The sequence below is a fragment of the Fukomys damarensis genome, unplaced genomic scaffold, assembly GCF_012274545.1.
Source record: "Fukomys damarensis isolate Sample0158 unplaced genomic scaffold, DMR_v1.0_HiC HiC_scaffold_4, whole genome shotgun sequence".
NCBI lineage: Eukaryota > Metazoa > Chordata > Mammalia > Rodentia > Bathyergidae > Fukomys > Fukomys damarensis.
Genome location: NW_022900916.1, coordinates 67,736,062 through 67,759,466, shown reverse-complemented (window position 1 = coordinate 67,759,466; position 23,405 = coordinate 67,736,062). Strand labels below are relative to the sequence as shown.

Here is a 23,405-nt window from a genome sequence, read left to right as displayed (position 1 = left end):
TATTGATACTTATTTTGGCATATTAGTTACCAATTAGATTAAAATTGGTTGTATTTTGGAATTGGAGAAATCTGATTTTGGGTAAGGAGTTTTGCTTAACAGAACTTTACTAGCTGCCTTTTATTATGTGATGCAATTCTTGCTTCCCTGGATTGAAGATTTCATAAGGTAGCTTTCATAAAGTACCTAAGTTTATATACTTTGTACTGGTCCTTGCCTCTCCACCCTTTTTTTCAAAAGTAATTGTTTAGAAGGAATCTAAAAACATTTTACATATAATGTATGGTAACATTTATGAGCACAGTATAGTTATTTCTGATACTTAACTTTTTTTTTTTTTTTTTTTGGTTCTTTGAGATAAAGTCTTGATTTGTAGTGCAGGGTAGACTGAACTCACTGCTCACACTAGCTCAGGCTGGGTTTGAACTCTTAAGGCAATCTTCCTGCCTCAGCCTCTCATGCTGGGATTACAGAAATGCACCACCGTGCCCTGCTAACATTATCATGTAAGGTTATGTAGTGTAAGGCAGCTAATTTTCAGGTAAACATAAGACATTTGAAGAGTAATGAGTGACCCAGTTTTGCTTATTAATGGTTTATTGAGCATGGCTTTTTTTTTTTTTTTTTTTAGACAATTACCTAGAAACATCTTGCTAAATGCAATTAATATGTGGTTCTGTAGGGAGCCAGGGTATGGTGGCACGTACTGTAATTCCAGCCCTTTGGGAGGCTGAGAAAGGAGGATTACAAGTTTGAGTCCAGTCTGGGCAATTTAGCAACACCTTGTTTCAAAAAAAGTACTGGAGATGTATATCATTGCAAAGGCTTAATTGGCATCCCCCCAAAAAATGCTTCTGTAAGAATCAAAATAAATATGAATGTGTTATATTCAGAACTTCACAACATTTTACTTTTTGCTATCTTGTAAGACTTGTTTTTCTTTTTCTGAGGATATTTTAGTAGGGAGAGATGGAGACCAGATTTTTAAATGCAAATTTGGGTTGTGGGTTATTTGTAAAGGATGTCATGACTGGCAGTTAAAGTCAGATTTCTGCCCCCATAACCAGAGATTAAGGTCACACTCATGCTAAACGTGCTCTCTACCACTGAGCTACATTTCTAGCCCTCGCCCTGTGTGTGGGGTGTGGGTATGGATGTGGTGCTGTGTATTGACCCAGGATCTTTGCACTGAGCTACATCTCAGGCTCTTTTTTTTTTTTTTTTTTTTTTTTTGACAGGCTTTCCTTAAGTTGCCCAGGCTGAGCTTGAACTTGAAATCCTTCCACTGTACTGGGATTATAGATGTGCACTACTGTGTGCAACCAAACCTAGTTTTAAAAGGGTCTTATGATTCAGAATTTATCCTACATAATAAGATTTCTAGTGTTTGAGTGTCTGCTTGAATGTGAGTATTGTGCCCAGGTAGTTCACATCTGTCTTCTGGTGCTGCCATTAGCTCTGCAGAGAAACCTTTTTTTTTTTTTTTCCTGATAAACTGAAGCTCAGGGACAAATAACATCATTCCTCAGGTCACACTGCTAGAAAATGTTAGAAACCAAGATTTGAAGTAAAGTCTGCATCTTTCCACAACATTCTGTCATGCTGGGTAATACTCTGAGTGCCCTTTTTTGTGTACCCACTTCCCAAAACAGTAGGGCAGTAAGCAAAGTGGGCCCTGAAGAGCTCAGGTTGGTATCATAAAAGTTGATGTAACAAAATTGTTAAATCTTACTTTCATGTCTAGGTCACCATTTCAAATTCTTTAGCATTTTATGATTTCCTTGATTATTTCCTTGTCTCTTCTCCAGGTTAAAAATAGTACATTTGGGGAGAAGGTGTGCCATCATGACAAGAAGTGACAGCTTGGTAGAGAAGGAGATACAGGATACATTGGGAGTTTGGAACAGTTATTGCTGTATTGCAGAACAGCAGTTGGGACCCAGCTCAACAGTGTCAAAAAGTTAAATTATATTCAGTAAAATGAAAAACAATTTGGGTGCTCATATGAGAATTAGTTGGGAGAATCCACTGTGGAAAAAATGGGCTATTGAAGGTTGTTTAGTTCATGCTAGGTTGCTTTGCATATCATTAAATTGCTTATTCAAGGTGCATTAGCATTTTGATTCTTGTGATTGCTGAGAATCTAGTAATTCCTAGTTTTGAACTCTTGGCCTGTTGGTTATCATTGTAGGTTGTCATTGAAAGCCTACAAGTAAGAATTGTAGCTTTATAGGAAATATGCATTTTTTTAGAGGCTCATTCTGTCAAATATCTTTCATTTTGAGGAAACAGTGGCCATATGGGCTTTGGGACAAAAATGATTATCTAGGTCAATGTTACAAAAATTTTTTGTGGTTTTGAGTATTCCTAAAGTAGATGAAAATATTTTGTATAATTTTTTGCAGTATGAGTTACATTTCTGCAGAGGGATACTGTCAATGGGCTTCATCTGTATAAAGTAGCTTTGAGATTATTCTAAAATTGCTAATTCCTTTCCATATCAGTTCCTCTTAGCTTCTGATTTTTTTGTCATTGTTGTTTAATAAAAGTATAGTAGATGAAATAAGCATGAAGATTAGGTTCAAATATTAGAGATAAAATTTCTAGGAAGTTTGATGCCAGTGTAAAGTATTTCCCTTTTCATTTTTTTAGGGAGCAGAATTATTACTGTGTTATCGTGTGTGTGTGTGTGTGTGTTACTAGGGTTTGAACACAGTGCCTCTCGTGTGCTTAGGTAAGTGCTTTACACCTCAGCTACCTCCAAAATCACTCTTCCTACCTTTCTAAAAATTTGGGACAGGGTCTGAGTTGCCCAGGATGACCTTGAACTTGGGTGCCTCTTTGCCTTTTAAGTAGCTGAGAGTGCTACTTAAGATAGCATTCTGGCCTCTCTGTCTACAATGTGCTGCCATATCTAGCTCAAAATAGAATTATAAGGATCTTTGCAGTATGTGCAGTTTTTCAAATGGCATTTAGATAACATGCTTTATCATATTTAGATTAAAAATTGGTAAAATATACTTTATTTGGGAGAGTGGATCTTAATCTGGTATGGTATAATTAATGTTGGTTTGTTAATTTACCTCAAAACGGATGACGGTTGAGTTTACAAAATTGTTAATCTTGGTTCTTGCTTGTTCCAATTTTTGGGTGATTTTCCCTAACAGTCATTATTGCATTCATCTTCTGTCATGGTGTGACTAATACTTTAATTGGTTGGTAATGGTGGTTTGAAATTTAATGGTTGTTAAAAATTTTGTTAAAGAACTGAATTATACTAAGTAGTGAAGATTATCCAACTTTCCTTTACATAGTACTACAAGAGTATTTGAATTTCTAATATGTTCTGACTTTAAGCATGAAGTACCATTTACTCATACTTCAAGCATAAGGTGATGCTTAGAATCAAGAATCTCATGAGGTTGGAGGATTGGTGACATTTATTGCCAGCAGTTGTAATTCTGTGAGAAAAGATGATTTCTCAGAGGTATGATCAGTCAGAAACTTTTATTTGATTTCTTGTAGGGATTAGATAATAACTTGTGTCAGAACATAGCGTAGTTGTGTAATAAAATAACATAAATGAGTTTTGAACTATATGCTATAGTTCATAGGTTCTTATTCCTGTGTATCCAATGCTCTGTAAAGCCTTGTCTGTCCAGAAGGTCCTGATGTCCTTCGGATACTGACATTGATAGCTCATAGTTAAAAGTCCAGCCTTAATATCTTACAGAGGGCTGTACTGAAGTATTGACTGCTGATCTTTAAATTTTTAAACTTTGCTGTTCTGGGTGTAACTGCCTCTGCCAGATATGATACTCATGGGTGATATACTCATCTCTTGCTCTTGGGTGATTATCTCTGTCTTCCATTCTTATAACTAGTCTGATCTGCTGCCTGAAACAAGAACCTCTTCACCCCAATTCTTTCTTTGGTTTTTTGAGATAGGGTCTTGCTGTGTAGTCCAAATTGCCCTTGAATTTGCAGTTACCCTGCCTCAGCCTCGTAAGTGCTGGGACTACAAGTGTCAGCATGACATCTGGCTTCATCCTAGGTCTTTAAGTTGCTTACCCAAGACTAGGCATACATAGTTTGTTTTTTGGCTAAGTGAATCCCTTTTAAAATTATTCAGGAAAGTTGGCTACCTGTGTTTTGACTTTACTATTTTGTTTGTTTGTTTCTTTCTTTCTTTTTGGTACTGGAGATCGAACTTGGGAGTTTGCGGTTATGAGGCAGATGGTGGCACCCCTGAGCTAAATCCCCAGCCCTTCCTGTCTCTTTTATGGCATTCACAGCCAACTGTAAAAACTATTTTTATTACATTATAGTACAGAGGAATGCATATGTCATAAATGTACAGCAGCTTAAGCACAAAGGTTAGAATGTAGAATATCACCTGCTCCCAAGATGTCACTTCGTGGTCCATTATAAATCTTCTCTTATCACTGACCCTGTTCCCTTTTTTACCTTATATGAATGAAATTACACAGCTTATTATCTTCATTTGTGATAGGCTCCTTTTGCTGTACATTTAGATATCCGTGATGATACATGGCTAACTCTGCATCATAGTCTGTTGAGTGAATACATTGCAGTAGCCTATTCCATCAGGTTTATTTGAGCTGATTTCAATTTTTGGCCACTACAAGTAATACTGATTTGATCTTCCCTTAAATGTGGTTTTGGTGTACTATGGACACGTGTACATGTTATTTGTTAAAGAGTGGACTGTTCAATAATAGAGTGGGCGAATCTTCAGCTTCTATTGGGAAATGTTTTTCTAAAATGTACTGATTTATACTTCCAGCTTCACATTATATGAGATCCAGCTGCTTTATGTAAACACCCCCCTCCCGTATTTGCAACAAAACCAGGAGGTAGAGCTATTTGTACGGTTAATCTCCCATATGTTCTTCATCCAGTGTTATAGCCAGTCTTATTTCAGGATTACTTTCTTTAAGGCTTTTCCCTTTTCTGTGTTGCTTTGTAGCATTTCTTGTGCATTTGAACTTATCACTTAATGTTTCAGCATGTGTCTCTCTCTAAAACATAAGGAGTCTTAAAAACTATTGTCAATACATTTTCCTGCCTTGACCAGCTAATAATGCCTTAATTACTTACTCTGCTTAGAATTCTTCCATTGTCTCAAAAATATTTATTTAGCATAAATATTAACATGAATTTATTCTTTTTAAAACTTTAAAAGTTATTTCTTAGAGCAGTTTTAGGTTCATAGGAAAATAAAAGCACAGAATTCCCAAACCTGTTCCTCCCCATTCTCTTCACCCTCAGCATCCTGCTTCAAAGTATTCCGTCTATTTATGGTAATTGATGAACCTCCCCTGACACATCATCATTGCCCAAAGTCTGTAGGGTTCAGTCTCAGTTTTTGTACATTCTGGGGGGTTGGTTTGATGTGTGATGTCATTGCTCTGTCTTTTCATCTTTCTGTCCTCCATAATCCCTAGCAATTACTGATTCTTTTACTGTCTCTCTTGTTTACCTTTTACTTAATGTCATGTGCAGTAGTTTTGTGGTTCCCAACCTTTTTGGCACCAGGAACTGTTTTCATGGAAGATAGTTTTTCCCAAGGACTGGGTTGTTGGTGGTGATGTCTTGGGGATGATTCAAGCATATTGTATTTATTGTGTACCCCTGTAACTATTACATTGTATATATTAAAGTAACTGTATAACTCATATAACTGCAGTATCAGTGGGATCACCCAGCCTGTTTTCCTGCAATTAGATGGTTCTATCTGGGGGTGATGGGAGACATTGGCATCCAAAATGTGTTGCTTATGTCCAGTCTACTCCATAATCTTGTTTTGGTTACTTTCGCTGCAGAATACTCTGCTTCACAAAGGTAGGAAACTGAAACTAGGAACAGGATTATCAGTACTTTGTTGGTAATCTTGGACTATTCTGCCTTGACTTTGATTCAAAGTGTATACAGACGTGAACTGGTCTCAAACATACTTTTTTTTGGTACCAGGGATTGAACTCGGATCCTTGTGCTTGCCAGGCAGGCTCCAGAACCGCTAAGCTAAATCCCTAGTCCTTAAACATAATTAAGTCCACTATTATTTGCAGTCTCAAGCAGTCAATCCTCTTCTAGCTAGCTCAAAGTTGATTCATCTGGCTTGGTCACAAAAGGGTTGTTGGTCCATTCTGTCCTAGTTTTTTTTGGGGGGGGTTGTCTTCTGTGACTGGAAAGAAATGCTCAGAATCTTTTGAAAGATGAGATACATGATCATGCATCAGCTGGGAAAAAGTGTCTTGGCTCAGTCTCTTTCAGAATCTCTGCCAATGTTTGAAACATGTCAGAAATCACAATGTTCACTCTCATTCCCAAAATCTCAGTTTTATTTTGAATGCAGCCACTTTATCTGCTGACTTGAATATAGTTGTTCTCTTCTGAAGTTCATTGAGCATATTGAGTATGTCACATGATGAAGCAATTTTTGGGACCCATTCTTTGTCACTGAAATATTCTGCAGATGGTGACTTTCTGAACGAGATCTCTGGAGCAGCTCTTGGAACTCAAAAGCTCTGGCCAGTAATTTACATTGAGAAAACTGTCTTAATGTATTAGAGATGTGTGCGCTCTGTGTCCCATCTCTTCACAGACCTGTGCAAGCAGATCCCTAAATTAAGGGTATGCGCTTTAATGTGCTCGATAGCAAAATACTGATAAATTCAGGTGATATTTTTTGACTGTCTAACAAAAATGACACAGTGCATAGACTCTCATTCAAAAGTGACTTCTTTGATTTGAGTGGTACAACCAGAAAGCCATCCCTAGTCATGGCAGCTGCTCTGTGTATGCCCAACTTAGAATGACCAGTTCAGTTTTCTAATATGTAGTCATTCAAAATACTTGAATAGTACTGTAGCTGTGGTGGTTGAGAACAAAAAGTCCTCCTGAAAAATATATCACACAGAAACAAGCATCGTTGGCCTTGTGAGCATCAGAATTGTCAGCCTGGATTGTATACCATGGTTACTCATTAGTCCTCTCTAACAGTTGTGCCTCAATATTCTCTACTATTTTTTTATTAGTTCATCTAGTTACGGAGTTAGTCGAGAGAGGAACAGGTGCCACCTTTTAAACTGTGGCCTCTCCCAGAAGTTTGACAGATGCCTTTAGCAGCAGGCAGAATAAGCTCTTTACTAAGGGCTCCTTAGCTTTAGCAGTGCAGTCAGCCACTAGGAATGATGCTCTCAGTGCAGACACGTTGGATGAAATGGTGGCCTTCAATAATTTCTTTGTTCTTCAAGTTAATTTATATTTTTTTCCTTTTAAAAACCCCGAAGGCTTGCCTTTGAGTGTAGGTTTTTTGGTCTCCATGTGGCAAAGCAGTTTTGAAGGTTTTATGGCTTCCTTGATCAGCCAGCTGCTCCATATGACAACAAAGTGGCTAGGAGAATATGAATCACCTTTTGCAATCTCTTAATACATAATTTAATTAGAACCCTTGGTATTTTCTTTTAAATGCAGCCTTCTTTTTGTTATTGGTCTTTGAGACTTCTGCTGTTTCATCATCAGGTCTTTCCCCCTTTGGAAAGCTGCTCTCACTTTGGCTAGTTAGTTTGTGGACTTACCAAAACTGACAGATAACTGCATGATGTAGGAAGAGGTGCATTTGAGTGTTCTATGCATTCTGAAGAAATTTTTTGATTTTCATCTACAAGTTCTGCTTTTCTCTACTGGCAATTTTTTCCTGTAATTTTGTTATTTTTAGTGACTATATTCTTTTAATCTCACTTAATAGATAACTTTATGTCTTGATTTTGAAACATTTTTATTAGTCCTAGGGCAGGCAGTGGTTCACTGTCCATTAGAGGAGAATGTTATTACTGAGTCCCGTCCCCAGAATTTTCTGATTTGGTTGGTCTGTGGTATGAAAATTTTTATTTCTAGTAAATTATATAGTAATACTGAAGTTTCTGATGTGGGGAACACTATGTCAGGGTTTCCATAACCTTGACACTTGGGGTATTTTTGTCTAAGTAATTATTGGAACTGTCCTGTGTATACTGGGGTCTCTACCCACCAGATGCTAGTGGTACTCGACCCTGTTGTGACAACTATGAATGTGTGAAGACATTGCTAAATGTTTCCTGGGGACAGATAAAGGAGTTCTTCCTATCCCTATTGAGAACCACTGTTCAGGTGGTTTGTAGGGTGACTGGGGAAAACTTCCCCCAATATCTTTAAATTATTTTCTTTTAAGCTGGTGCTTCTCTTTGGAGACACCACATATTACAGTCACTCTGTCTGGACAGTGAAGGCTCAGCTGCCAGTATTGTGTGCTAGCGCAAAGGGGTGTGGTGTTAGGGGATGCTTAGCAAGCAGCTGGTATCTTTTGCTTATTTGATCTTCTCTTTCTAGTATTACGCTCCTGCTTTCAATGTGTTTGGTATGTTTTTCAGGTCAGAGACTGTGTTCCTTTTCCAGGAAAGAAAAAGAAAATCCTCTGAACTTTTGTTGGGTTTTTGGGAGGAGTAATTGCCTGGTTAGCATGCAGTAAGAATGTGTCTGCTTCTGAAGCTTTCAGGTAGTCCTGTTTTAGCCCCTAACACCTTCCTGTGGGCTTGAACCACCAGTGGTACATGTGTGACTGTCCCATTGGGTGGCTTGAACCACTGGTGGTGCAAACAGATCTAATCATTTTTATTGGTCTTTTTCTTTTTTTTTTTGTTTTTTTTTTGGTACCAGGGATCGAACTCCAGTCCTTGCTCTTGGTCTTTTTCTAATAAAATCAATAAAAAGTCTATCAATGGATCTAATCTAGTTAGTATAATTACAAAATTGAAATACTCAAAATAGGAAACAAATAGATCACAATATGTGTATGTGTATACAAAATTATATATTACAAGTGAAAATAAGAACCACCAGTAAGGAACAACAAAGGAATATCATAAAGGGAAATTTTTTTACTGAGCTTAGTAATAATCTTGCCATGAAATAAAAACAACTTTTTGTTTTAGTGTCTTATATTAACAAAAGATCATAAACAGGTTAGCTATATGTCAGACAATTGAATTCAAATCAGGGCTGCCTGGCAGAGAAGACATATGAATTATGGCCCCCCAGTGAATGTGTTAAGGACCTCCTTCCCTTCTATCCCGAGCCTCTGGGGGATTCTGCTAGTAACTTGAGTTTTTAGCTTTATGCTTTGCTAATTTAGGATTTGATTCTCTTAGGTCTGCTAATCTCATTGATCATATGTCTGTTTGATTTCCAGCTTCCGAAACTTTATCCCAGTTAACCTTTCCATTTGCTCTATTTTCTGAGTTTCTGCTGTACGTGCATTTTTCAAATCATACAGTTTATGATAGGCTTTATCTAGACAATCTAAGAATAAATTTTATAACTTTGTAACAATAAAACAAATAGCTCAATTGAAAAATAGGCAAAGATCTAAGTATAAGCATTTTGCCAAAGAGACACATGGCTAATAAGCACACGTTAAAGTGTTCAACATTATTAGCTATCAGAATGCAAACTAAAACCATTTATGCCTGCAAAGATGGTTATAATAAGAAACATGGTAAGGATGTGGAGAATTGGAACCCTCATACATAGCCAGTAGGAATGTAAAATGGTACAGCCACATGGGTCAACAGTGGTAGTTCTTCTGTGGCTATGCATGGATACGATGTGACATAGTAATTCACTCATAGGTGTGTACTCAAGAAAATTGAAAACATTGCATGGAAATGTTGATGGCCACATTATTAATAATGGCCAAAAGCTAGAGACAACCCAAAAGTCTATGGCCTGTGAAGGAATAAAGTGTACTATGGCCACAGGCAGGATGTGTTTGGCCATAGAAAGGAAAGACACATTGATGTGTGCTGCACACCTTAAGTATGAGTTATATTTCAGTAGAACTTAAGAACATCCTGAGTTCCAGTTTTAGTGGTGGTTTGAGTGGAAACAAGAATACAGCAAGTTCCTGACTTACTACCATTTCATAGGTATACTGTATTAAGACTCACTTTGTTGAGTATGAACAAATCTGACTTGTGAACATTCTCCAGGAACAGAACTTCTTCGTGAGTCAGGGACTTGGTGTGTATGCGTGTTTTCAATCTAGCATCTTACTTCAAACCCTAAAGTACTATAAAATGCTGTATAATAGTATGTTAGGTGATTGTCATTTCAGAATAAGGAGGAATGTCAAAAGAAAAGGATTTCTGAGTCTAAGGTTAAGAAATTAAAATCTAGATTTACATATTGATTTTATGTGTGAGATAGATTTGTTAATATAATCTGTGTAAATTTGTTCTTGAAGCCCCAGATCTATATTTTAACCTCGGTTCAGTTTATTAGCAGTGACACCACAGGGGATCTTTAACATTTAGTTTGTGTCTCAAGTAGGATTAAAAACTGTCTAGGAGGGTGAAAAGAATCCCCATAGTAGTAACTGTCATTTATTGATTACCATCCATGTGTCTGATGCTTGTATTTTACATATATTCTCATTTAATCTTTACAAAAATGTCTGCTATGCATTACATTGTTATTTCTGGTAGCTATGAAAGGGGAAAATGAGAAGTCTAAATAATAAGATGTTCAAATTATGATCTGTATCTGTGGAATATAATTGATGTGTTAATGATATTTTATTTGGAATTGCTAAAGGATTATGTATCATGATTTTAAGTAGAGGGAAGAAAGGTCAGTTGGAAAAGTTTGAAGACTGTTGCAGTATAATTTTGTGTTATCTTTGCTTTTTGGGGGCATTAAAAGTCTTTGTAATGTGCATGTTGAATTGATAAAGGTAAAATAGATTTTTTAAAAAAATGAATTACTTGTAACTTGATCATGGAAAATTTATTTATATACAAAAGTAGAGCATTATGAACTTTTATTCATCTGTCTCCTTTGTAGCTATAATTGATATATATGACTTGTTTTATCTGTATCTGTCTATACCTCCCATTTTCTGCTCCTTCAAGATTTTTTACAATCTCATTAATCTGAAAGGCTTTATAAACAAAATGTTTTGACTATCAACATGCCACTCAAAAAGTTGCACATTTCTGTATCTGGCAACATTTCAGATTCTGGATTTTTTTGGATTAGGGGCATTCAGCCAGTGAATTCTATCTAAATGTCTCCAATCCAAAAGACTCTGAAATCTGACAAACTTTTGATTCTAAGCTTGTTGGATAACCTGAGCTTGACTATATATGTATCATTCAGTGTGTCTTTCGATTTATTGTAATAACCAACAGCTATCCCCATATATTTCCCAGAAGTGTTGTTGATGGGGATGCCATCATCTGTTCAGACTTGTTGTAAGGCAGTGCTAGGGAGATTTTAATATGTGATTCTTTTTTTTTTTTTTAATCTGGACTGTGGTTTCCTGAGGCAGTCTGTTAGGTTCCTGAGCCTACTTTGAGGTTTTTTGATTTGGACATTTGACCAGACCTAAGTATTCTGGTGAATTTACTAAAGATTTGAGAAATAATGATGTGTTTAATATAAAAGCAAGTTTTCATTTATACTCTGTGGTATGAGGCTCTTATCACCTCTCTGTTTGCATGTTACTTTGATCTCCAGCAGACTTTTCTTCACATTTTCTTGGCCCTTTGCTAATCTTTCTTTAGTTTTTATTCCAGGAGAGCCTTATCTAACTGCTCTCTGTGCTTCCTCTATACTTTGTAGTTTATTTGATTGGCTGTCATTGAATTGTTCTTCAGGGAAAGATACTGATTTTTATCTTTGCTTCTCCATAGAACTGCTTGTTAATATTGAATGAAAAAAGTGGGAGTAATAGTATAATAGGCTAAAAATGTGAGGTTGGCTAAACTACACATGCTACAGAAAAAAGCAGGAGGACTAGAGATGGAAACCAGAGAAGCAGGTTAATACAAACAGTAAGAGCTAATTTGTGGCTTGAATTAAATTTGGTTCCATTGACATAAAAAGAACAAAGATATGTTGAAAGAACTATTAGATTTTAGTAGAGGATTGAATATAGAATCTGTACACTCGTAATAAACCCTTTTACTGTTACCACAGATGAAGTTAATGAGTAATGATTACTCAAGATCAAGACACTGAGAAGATGCACTCTTACATTGAGTTATAGTATATGTATGTAGTTGGGCAGCTTTGAGAACTTTTGGAAACTAAACTGGATGCTGCTATGAAAACATCTGTAATACATATTTTTATTTTAGTTCAAAGAAGAAATCTCTAAACGCTTCAAATCACATACTGATCAACTTGTATTGATATTTGCTGGAAAAATTTTAAAAGATCAAGATACTTTGAGTCAGCATGGAATTCACGATGGACTCACTGTTCACCTGGTTATCAAAACGCAAAACAGGTATGGTTTCAGAAGTTCTATAGCTTTAAACTGTAGTTATTGTTTATATTTCTCTTTTTTAAAAAACCAGCTATGACTTTTTTTTTTCTTTTATTGAGTTTATTGGTACATTCTAGGTATACAGTACAATTACATTCATTATTGGGATCTTGTACCTTTTACATGACAGGTCTAGGTTCTCATTTCTTCCCCTTGTCCCTGCCCTCCCTTCACCCCCTCCCCTCCCCATTTACAAACACTTTATTTCCATCTTTTCATTTTGTCATATTTTTTTCTTTTCCCTTATTACCTTTCCCCTACCCTTCCCATTTTCCCTACACCTTTAGCCCTTTTCTTCCTATTTCACATGGTCAATTGTCTCATTAGGATCTTATGTATTATTATAGCTTTTCACACCAGAGAAACTATTTGGTATTTACACATGTGTGACTTATTTATTTCACTTAGGTGTTTATCCTCAATATGTATCCATTTTCCTATGAATGAATCTATTTTCTCATTCTTTATGGCTGAGTAGTATTCCATTTTGTAGAAAAACCACATCTTTATCCAATTTCCAACTGATGGGCAAATGGGCTGTTTCTAAGATTTAGCAATTACAAACTGTGCCACTATAAACATGGGTGAGCATATATCACAGTGGTATGATTCATTTAATTCTTTTGGAAAGATACTCAGCAGAGCTATGGCTGTGTCAAACGGAACCTCTAGTCCCAGCTCTTTGAGGTATCTCCATATTGATTTCCATAGTGGTTGCACCAGTCTGCACTCCCACCAACAATAGAGAAGGGTTCCTTTCTCCCCACAACCCCACTAACATTTGTTATTGGTTGATTTCTTGATAGCAGCCATTCTTTGTGGGGTGAGGTGGAATCTCAGTGTGGTTTTCATCTGCATCTCGTGAATGACCAGTGATGTGGAACATTTTTTCATACATTTACTTGCTGTTTTTACTTCTGTGTCTGAGAAATGTCTGTTCATTGTCAGATGCACATTTTTGAATTGGGTCTAGCCATGACTTTCTAAAGGGCTTTCCCTGACATTAATTTTTTGTTTGTTTGTTTTTTTGTTTTTCAGACAGGGTCTCACTATGTAGTTGAGACTGACCTGGAACTCACTATGTATCCCAGACTGGTCTCGAACTTAGAGTGATCCTCCTGCCTCAGCCTCCCATTGCTGGGATTAACAGGCATGCGCTACCATGCCCGGCAGCTGACATACATTATTAATATTTAAACAGCTAAAATTCCTTTATTGCTGTTGATAGCAGTGTTTTTTGGGAAAAAAAACAGTGGGTTATATGTTTGTCACATAACCACTTAATATTAGGTTCAGCAGTGTTTAATTGTTGTATCTAAATTATTTAAAGTATAGAACAAGCAAATTAATCCTTTTTTTTGGTACTGGGGATCAAACTTGGGCCCTTGCACTTGTGAGTCAGTTGGCAGAACCACTGAGCCAAATCCATTTTTAACTATTTTTTTCTTTAGGGAAATTCTTATACAAAGATCTGGGGTGACTGCTCCTAGCAAACCAAAACAGTAACCATATTTTATTTAAATCTAAGGTACCCTCAGTTTTTAAGAGAAACCTTAACTTTGTCTTTCACTGAGAAAGTATACTCCTAATTAAACTGCTGTTTTATTGTTACTTAAAATTTTATTTTATTCTTTGTATAAGAGCCCCTTTAAACTTACTTGGGTGTGGAATTTTATCATATCACTCTTCTGTATACATTGAAAGAAAATGTAAATGGAATAAGTTGGGTGAAACCTTCCTAAAACTACATTGGGTCTGATTCTCTTGAGCCTGTTGACCTAGTCATCAGTGTCCATATTTTTACATACATTGTCAAACTAGTCTCTCAAGAACATTGGTGGTAGAACATTTCTTAAGAGAGAGCTATAATGTTTCTTCAGGATTTTCTCCCAAGGCATTGGCACCTATTCAGCAAGATTTTATGCTGGTGTTCCCTCAGCAGCAAATGTTTGCTTTACTAATACATTTATTTTTCCTGTTCTGTTTGTGTAATTTTTCTGTATGTTTTAGAACTTTCAGTACCAGTTAATGCTGTAATTTTTCAGAGCATGCTTGGTGTGTTAAACTCAGCATACATGGTACAGTCATGTACTTTGTCCCTCTGCTGAAGGAAACCCTGAGAGAATGTGTGTGTGGGTATTGCAGTTAATGCCTGGCCATCAAGCACTTGTAAGATCCTGATGGCTTAGATGCTAAAATGGAAAGTTGAACACCTTAGACTGAAGAAAGCTGTGAGATTCAGAACTCTAACTGGTTTCAGAAGAAAGGATTCTCATTAATTTAGTCTATGTTTTTACTTTAAAATATTAAATAATAACTAGTTATTGCATTGATTTCTTAGCCTTCTGATGAAATCTGTCATTTTTCACTTTAAAAATTTGAAGAATCTAAGTAAAATTAGACTTAGAACTAAGTTCTGTAGAACTAGGTTAGGTTAAATTGTTACATAGTCCAGTTTATTTGAGTATGACTCCTCATTGATTGTCTTCTTTAAAGTGAACTACCTCCCTTTCATATAATCAATTTGAAAACAAATATTTATGTGTATATTATATTCAGATGAAGAGAGGCACTTGCAATATATTTTGAATTTTATAAGGTTTTACAGTATTCCTGTTTGTTCCTAGTTGCTTAGTTAGTTCAAGGTATTTACTTTAAGTTAATTTGAGCTGGTCAGGGAACTTAACCCTTTGTTTCTATGTATTGGGATTTTAGAGGTTCTTTTAGAAATAATTATTAGCTCCACTCCCTACAATGTAATTTAATTATTTTCCCTAGGTCTCAAGATCATTCAGCTCAGCAGACAAATAGCACTGGGGGCAATGTTACCACGTCATCAGCTCCAAATAGTAACTCTACATCTGGTTCTGCTACTAACAATCCCTTTGGATTAGGTATGTGTCTTTAGTTATTTTATAGTGATGAAAACAAAGCAACCACTCCCCATGGTGGTTTTAGATAAAATGATAGAATAAAACTTTAAGTCCTTTTACCAACAATTTAAAAAGCCTTCTATAATTTTTGTAATTGTAGGCATTAAGAAAGTAGTTGACAGGGCTGGGGATTTAGCTCAGTGGTTCCGCCACCTGCTTCGCAAGTGTAAGGTCCTGAGTTCGTTCCCTGGTACCAAAAAAAAAAAAAAAAAAAAAAAAAAAAAAAAAAAAGAAAGAAAGAAAGAAAGTAGTTGACAATACAGGTATGCTTGGTTAGCTTATGTTTGTATTTGCATTTAATCAGTGGTCCATTAGTGATACTTTTTTTTAATAATGAAAGATACATATACACACATATATATGTGTATATATGTTTGTATGTATATCTGATCTTGCCCACTACATAATTGCATCTGAGGATTTTTAGGTAATTGTTAATCATAAACTGATCAAATGAATAATAATTGTCTCATTTGTAAAATGAACGTATTAGACTGCATTAGTGAATTTTCTAACTGTCCTGAACATATGGAAGGCCTGGCCTGAGAGCAAGCCTGTGTTTAAGGATTTTTCTGTGTTAGCCAAAACCACTTGTATCGGTTTTATATGTTGAAATTCTGTGAGAGATTTTATTGAGGAAAAATATTCAGAAGCTAAGTAAACTAGATGCCTCTTTCAGTTCTTAAGTTAAATGACTATATAGTTCATCGAAATGGTGTTTTTTATATTCACAAACTTTACATATCAAGAATCATAACTTTTATCCTTTCCATGGGTGTATTTTTAGTAGTTCATTTGTCAGTAGATATGTATTAAAACAATTTTAGAATATTACTGCATGTATTGGCATATTCACATTTGCTTTTTTCCCCCCTTAATTTAAATGATTGCTGCTCAATTTTTTTTAATGGTATTATGCTAAGTGTTTCTCTTTCCTTTGAGGCAAATAGTTTTAAATGGCAAAATTATTAACATGAACAAATGTAGAAGATGAGGAAGAAATAGTTTAGTGTTTAGACCTATAAAAGGTATTGTTGGGGTAAATTTCTCTCCTCTTCATTTTTTAGTCAGAAATTTTGAGGGATAGAGAAGCTTTTAATTAATTAGCCTATCCCTTCATTTGTAGTCTTATTCCTACCCCTAATTTCTGTCTCCATGCCCTGTATTTCTTCCTTTTCTATATTTTCTGATATTCTCTAAGTAACTCATTTCGCCTCATTTTCTCCACAGGAAACAAATACAAAAATTGAACATCTTATTTCTCAGATAGCTGAGTCTAAGACTCACCAGTCTCTTGGTCTGTAACCTCTTCTCTGTCGCACCACTTACTTGATACAGGTGCTAAACTTTTTTCATGTGTAATGTTTGTTCTGTTTCCACAGTGCTATTACAAAAATAGATTAAATGATTATTCGTAAAACTTTTCAAGTGTGTCCCTCTTGCCCCAACTTATCCCGGGGCACTTTACTCTGAGCTACATTCCTAGCCTTTTGTGTTTTTTATTTTGAGACCGTATCTCACTAAGTTGCCTAGGCTAGCCTTGAACTTGGGATCTTTCTGCCTCAGCTTCCAGAGTACCTTGTATTACAGGCACACACTGTCATGCTTGGCTCCTTCAAGTCTCTTGTCCCACCCTCATTCTTCCATTTCAGCAGTTATTTACATCACGGTGTCCTAAGAGATGTCTGTGAGGCTCCCATCCATATATCATCTTTCAGACTCAAGCTCATCCAATTCCACTGTCTTATGGCGACACCACTTGGATCATGGTGGGAGAGCAGCTGAAGAATTTCAGGCTAGCGTGGCATTGCTTTGGCCAGAAATGCCACACATCATTTCCTGCAGTCCTTTGGCCATAACTTGTCACATGCGCCTATCCCAAGTGCAAAAGAAATACAAGGCTGTCTGTGACATCTGTGAGCACTGCTGCCTGCCATATTGGTCATACTGCATTTTTGGTGGTTTTAAGAATGCATTAGTTTATTTATTGCTGTGTTGTTTATATATGGCATTCATCGTGCCTCCTATTAAATGCCTCCAGCCTTCATCACTTCTCCTTGCCATCTTATTTCTCACACTCATTAGTATCACTTCTTTGGGAAGAGGCCAGTCCAGTTAGGTACTATGTTATTGTAATAACTTTCGTGAATATTTGTTGACGTACTAATACATATCCATGTGGGCTCTTTCCCCTTGTCTGTCTTTCCTCTTATCCCCAACGTGTAGTATAATTCCTGGCATACATAGGAAGTGCTCATTAAGTGAGGAATGAATGCACTTGTTTCACTGTATAATTTCAGAGAGTAAACATTTTCTGATAAGCACTTAATCATTCTCTTAAATATATTAGGTTTTTCTCTGATTTAATGCCTTTTAAGAGGTATCTGTTTCCACAGTATTTCCCTGCTTTCTTTCTCCTTGATAGCAGCAGCTCTGTTCTAACCAGATTTTTCTTTTTTTTTTTTTGGCACTGGGGATTGAACCTCAAGACTTTGTGCTTGCAAGGCAAGCAGTGGCTCTAACCAGATTTTGTAGGTGAATTCTACTTGCTCAACTTAAATTAGTATTGTGGAAAGAGATTATTAGAAATGTAGTCCAACATAAATGCTGTTCAAGAACTGTACCATTGAGCTATATCCCCAGTCTTTACCTTTTGTAATCATTTTGACTTGGGAAGAGCCAGAAATTGCGTGATCCCAGATTTAGTGAATAAGGTGATGAGGACACACTGATGTTTTTATTTTCTTTTAATTTTTTTTTCACACTGATGTTTTTATAAGCCTGCCTTTCCATTGGATGGCATTTGGCAGCAGCATTCACAGTGTTTTTTATCACACCTTGTAAAGTTGCTTATAAAAGAGAACTTCCAAAACTGCATCAAGAAAGGTACAAGAATGATGGCATAAGTGTGTTTAAAGCTCAGGGGGAGGATTTTGAGGAACATTAATGGTAAAATGTCTTTTATTGTAATAAATTAAAATTTAAACATTTACTATATGCTTTGATCATCTGTTTTGTATTACACTACACACATGAAAGTACTTTTGGGGTTTTATCACTTATCTTTAAATCTCAAAGTATAAACTTGGCTAATTTCAGTTATAGGAATTAAACATGTAAGTTAGGAATTCTATTTTGTTTTAAAATACTTCTTGTTTTTGTTTTTGTTTTGGTACTGGGGATTGAACCTCAGTCAGGACCTTGTGCTTGTGAGGCAGGCGACGGAACCACCGAGCTAAATCCCCGGCCCCCTTAAAATAGTTTCTTGGAGTATTGAGAAATTTTGCATTTTCTTCTTTTAGCACAGTTGTGATGATAAAGTTTCTGGCTCAGTTTGTTTTTTCTTTCCTTATCCTCTTAGGTGGCCTTGGAGGGCTTGCAGGTCTGAGTAGCTTGGGGTTGAACACCACCAACTTCTCTGAACTACAGAGCCAAATGCAGCGACAACTTTTGTCCAACCCTGAAATGATGGTGCAGATCATGGAAAATCCCTTCGTCCAGAGCATGCTTTCAAATCCTGACCTGATGAGGCAATTAATTATGGCTAATCCACAGATGCAGCAGTTGATACAGAGAAATCCAGAAATTAGTCATATGCTGAATAATCCAGATATTATGAGACAAGTATGTGGAAAATTTTATTTAGCTAAAAAGTTGTATATTATTATTTAATTTTCTGCATTACAGAGATGACCTCATCTCTACTATCAAACTAAAAAGAAATCCTAATACTTATTTAGGAAAACAAAGTATTAAATTTAGATTATTTGAAGTCTGGATTTTCTGCTATATTTGAAAGTTAATTTTAATTAGTTTATTTGAAGGTATAAAAACAAGTCCAATTCTGGAGATAGGCAATTCACTCATAATCAAGTGATTCCTTTATATTATTTGAATGTTGGTGTGCTTTTTGAGCTAAAATCCACAAGGAACTATTTAAAATGATTTTCTGATTTAAATATAAAAGTTTTGTTTGAAAGCTATAGTGATTTTTGTGATTCTAGAATCAGGTGACATTACATTCTGTAAAATTGAGTGTTCTCATGCACTGAGTATAAAGGAATTTTGATTTGAGGAGTTTGAAAAAGGCTGAAGAAAGTAGAAACGGAACAAAAATAAGATTGGTTGTTACAAATTACTTTCCTAATTGAGTAACTATGCTGATTCAGGTTAACTGAAATCTCCTATTTGTGTGTGTGTGGTTTTTTTTTTTTTTGGTACTAGGAATTGAACTCTGGTCCTTGTGCTTGTGAGGCAGGTGCTGGAACCATTGAACTAAATCCCCGGTTTTTTTTTTTTTTTTTTTTTTTTTTTTTTTTTCATTTTGGTACTGGGGATCAAACTCGGGTCCTTGTGCTTTTGAGGCAGGCTAAATCCCTGGCTTGTTTGTTTTTTCAACTAACTTTTTCAAAGTTTACTTTGATTATATAGCACTTAATATAAGTGACTCCATTCTGATTTGGTCTAGTGTGCTAGGCTTTAGTGCAGGAGTCTACTAGTCCAAAACATAGGCCGGTCTTAAATTTTAGTGGTATTGAGTAGCTAGAGAAATCATGTATCTTTCAGTGCTTTTTATTAAACTGGAAATTTTTTTCTTAGACATTGGAACTTGCCAGGAATCCAGCAATGATGCAGGAAATGATGCGAAACCAGGACCGAGCCTTGAGCAACCTAGAAAGTATCCCAGGGGGATATAATGCTTTACGGCGCATGTACACGGACATTCAGGAGCCAATGCTGAGTGCTGCACAAGAGCAGGTGACCCACTGCCTCCAGGGCCAGGCCCTGGGAGTAGCACTATCTAACACATGATGTGTATGATTGAGGGGCACTTTTATAGGGAATGCGATTGCATTAGAAAAACAGTCCAATATTTGTTATTTAATACAAAATTTTATTTAAAATTTTTGTGTCTTTTATTACAGTTTGGTGGTAATCCATTTGCTTCCTTAGTGAGCAATACATCTTCAGGTGAAGGAAGTCAGCCTTCTCGTACAGAAAATAGAGATCCACTACCCAACCCATGGGCTCCACAGACTTCCCAGAGTTCTTCAGCTTCTAGTGGCACCACCAACACTGTGAGTGGCACTGCTGGTAGTGCTACCAGTGGCAATGTTGGGCAGAGTACTACTGGGCCAAATTTGGTGCCTGGAGTTGGAGGTATGTATTTAATAATTCATGATTTTTAAAATTATCCCGACTTAATGAAAATATTACCATATTGTTCTTTGTGCCTTTGTGTGTGTGTGTGTGTGTGTGTGTGCTTTTTTGTTTTTTTTTGGTACTGGGGATAGAACTCAGGTCCCCTTGTGCTTGGGAGGCAGGTGGAGGGTGAGGTATCTTACAATGTTGTAAGTTTTGTGGGATGTTTTGAGAGGAAGGATAAAATTACATATGTAACAGGGCACAACATATGCCGGGTGTGTTGGCGCACGCCTGTAATCCCAGCACTCAGGAGCCTGAGGCAGGAGGATCGCTGTGAGTTCAAGACCAGCCTGGGGTACTTAGTGAGTTCCAGGTCAGTCTCAACTATATAGTGAGACCCTGTCTCAAAAATCCAAAAACAAAAAGAAAAAAAAAAGGGCACAGCATGATGTTTTGACAAGTGTATGTTGTAAAATGATTAAATCAAGCTGATTAACAAACATGTCACTTCGTATATTTATTTTCTTGGGTAAGGACAATAGTCTGTTACCAATTTTCAGATATTTAGTATTATAGTCACCATGCTATACATTCTATACATTAAATGTTGAGAACTTCACAGATTTTGAGCAAAGGAATGATGCAAAATTTTTAAAGTAGTAATGGGATTATCCCTAGTTATCATTTGTAGAACATAATTGGAGAAGCCAGAACTACTGGAGGGAGCTTGAGTGTGGGATTGTTGAGGTAACGCAGTGCATGTAAAATGATGACTGAGGATATGACCAAAAGAGTAGAAAAGTAAGGCAACCATCCACTTACGGAAAAAGAAAAAGGGAGGAGGGTGAAGAGAGAATTGCCCATGCTACATCTGTTAGAAATATTTTGAGATGTAACTTATGTACACTAAGGTGCAGATTTTGATAGGTGGTTTTGAACATTTCTGTGACTTGATATACCCAGGTTACTGCCACGCTAAGACATGAAATATTTTTGTCATCCCAATAAATTAGTTTTTGTGTTGCTTGCTCTTCAGTTCTCCTGCCATATGAATAGCCATTATAAATTCCTTTTGCCATTATAAATTAGTTTTCCCAGTTCTAGGAATTCATATAAGTGGAATTGGTACAGTGTATAGTTTTTTGGGGGGTGTCTTATTCTCTTTTACGCGTCTCATTTTCTTTTATTCTGTTTTGAAATCCATCTGTGTTTGTGTGTCTCTAGGAATCATTACAACATATGTGACCTTTTTGGCTAGCTTCACTGTATTTTGTAGAGGTGAATAGAAGAATGAGAATTTAAACTGAGAGAATAAGTTAGCATTCCAAAATGGAGTAAGCACATATATAGTTGGGTCTCAGAGGAGACAAAACGGACTGTTTCGTGATTGACAAGTGTGGTGTCTGGAGACCTTAAAATTGGAACATATGCTGAGTTGGAATGAGGCTGTCAGATCCGTATAAACTATAGCGTCAATAGTTACAGTTAGGGATATGGGTACTTTGTCTGTGTTGCTCTGGAAGAGATTGGTGTTTACTTCATCCTTGGATAATTCTTGTTGGGCTTCTTGTTGAATATGTTTGTGTTGTGCTTTCTTTGGCTTTGCTCTGTGTATTTAAACCAAACCTGCAGTACTGTGAAAGAAAAGACAAGACTATATTTTATTGATTCCATTTAGAAGTATGTCCATTTCTGAGGTCTTTTTTTTTTTTTTCCTGAAGGCCTGGGCTTGGGTATGGATTTATATAAAACAGCTTATGGTTGTTTCTCACTGGCTAGTGTATTTCCTCTGTGATTTCCTAGTTATTTCCTTCTGGTATCTTTGGGAAGGTTCTCGGAGCCTGACATTCAATAATCCAGATGGGTTTCTATGCTTAGATCCAGTAATATGCACAAAGTTTTCATTTTCTAGAGATATCTTTAAATATGTGAAGGTTAATCGGCTGGGCATTATAGTGGAAAAAGTTACTGAAGATATCCAGGGACAGTTTTGTGTTTTTTACAAGCTCATAAGAGAAAATTAGAGCAGGTGGTGAAATTCCTTTAGCAGAAGAGAACATATCCATGTTCCCTGGATTTAGTCTTGTTTCATTTTCTAGATGAGGCTCATTAAAAATCAGATTTCCAAGCCGCCGGGCATGGTGGTGCACGCCTGTAATCCCAGCACTTGGGAAGCTGAGGCAGGAGGATCCCTGTGAGTTCGAGACCAGACTGGGCTACATAGGGAGTTCCAGGTCAATCTCAACTACATAGTGAGACCCTGTCTCAAAAAACCAACAAAACAAGACAAAACAAAAAAATCAGATTTCCAGGTGTTTAACCTCAGATCTTGTAGAGGAGAGTATTTTGTAGCAGGGTTTTAAGATCTGATTGTATAATGTGCCCAGAGATTATGATATACAAATGTTAAGTTTATTTCTGTCCACTTTACTTTTCTCTGGACAACAGCTGTTTTTTTTTTTTTTTTTTTTTTTTGAGACCGGGTCCTACTATGTAACTCAGGTTGGCCTCAGTCTCCCAAGTGCTAGGATTATAATAGTTGTGCACCACGGCATGGCCCCCTCGAGACATTTTGTTTTTCAACTATTCATAATTTAAAAACTAGATGGCTAATTGTATTAATTAGGTCCAAGATCATTAGTGTGACAATTTTAGTCCTCACCTTCTGCTGTAATACATACCCAAGATGAATCAACTTGAAGAGATGGAAGGGTTATTTTGCCTCATGATTTCAGAGATTTCAGGCCACGGTTGTTTGTCTCCATTGCTTTCAGGAAGGTAGTACATTGTGGTGGCAGGTTGCAGTGAAAGAGGCCAATCAGCTCATGGAGGTCTGGAAAGTGAAAGAAAAAGCAGGACCTGCTTTCTCCTTTCAGGGCACACCCTAGTGATCTGACCTCCTCCTTACGAGAGCCCCGCTTCCCAAAGGTTCC

At 36.5% G+C, this 23,405-nt stretch overlaps 1 protein-coding gene across 1 annotated transcript in view; it reads left to right on the top strand.

The window, feature by feature from the left end:
• The window catches only part of Ubqln1 (ubiquilin 1), a 49,551-nt gene that overhangs the window by 11,808 nt on the left and 14,338 nt on the right, over positions 1-23,405 (top strand). The window contains exons 2-6 of the mRNA XM_010632937.1: positions 12,204-12,355; positions 15,173-15,288; positions 18,689-18,951; positions 19,927-20,085; positions 20,253-20,487. Coding sequence (XP_010631239.1) covers positions 12,204-12,355; positions 15,173-15,288; positions 18,689-18,951; positions 19,927-20,085; positions 20,253-20,487 — 925 coding nt within the window. The remainder of the gene's footprint in view (positions 1-12,203; positions 12,356-15,172; positions 15,289-18,688; positions 18,952-19,926; positions 20,086-20,252; positions 20,488-23,405) is intronic.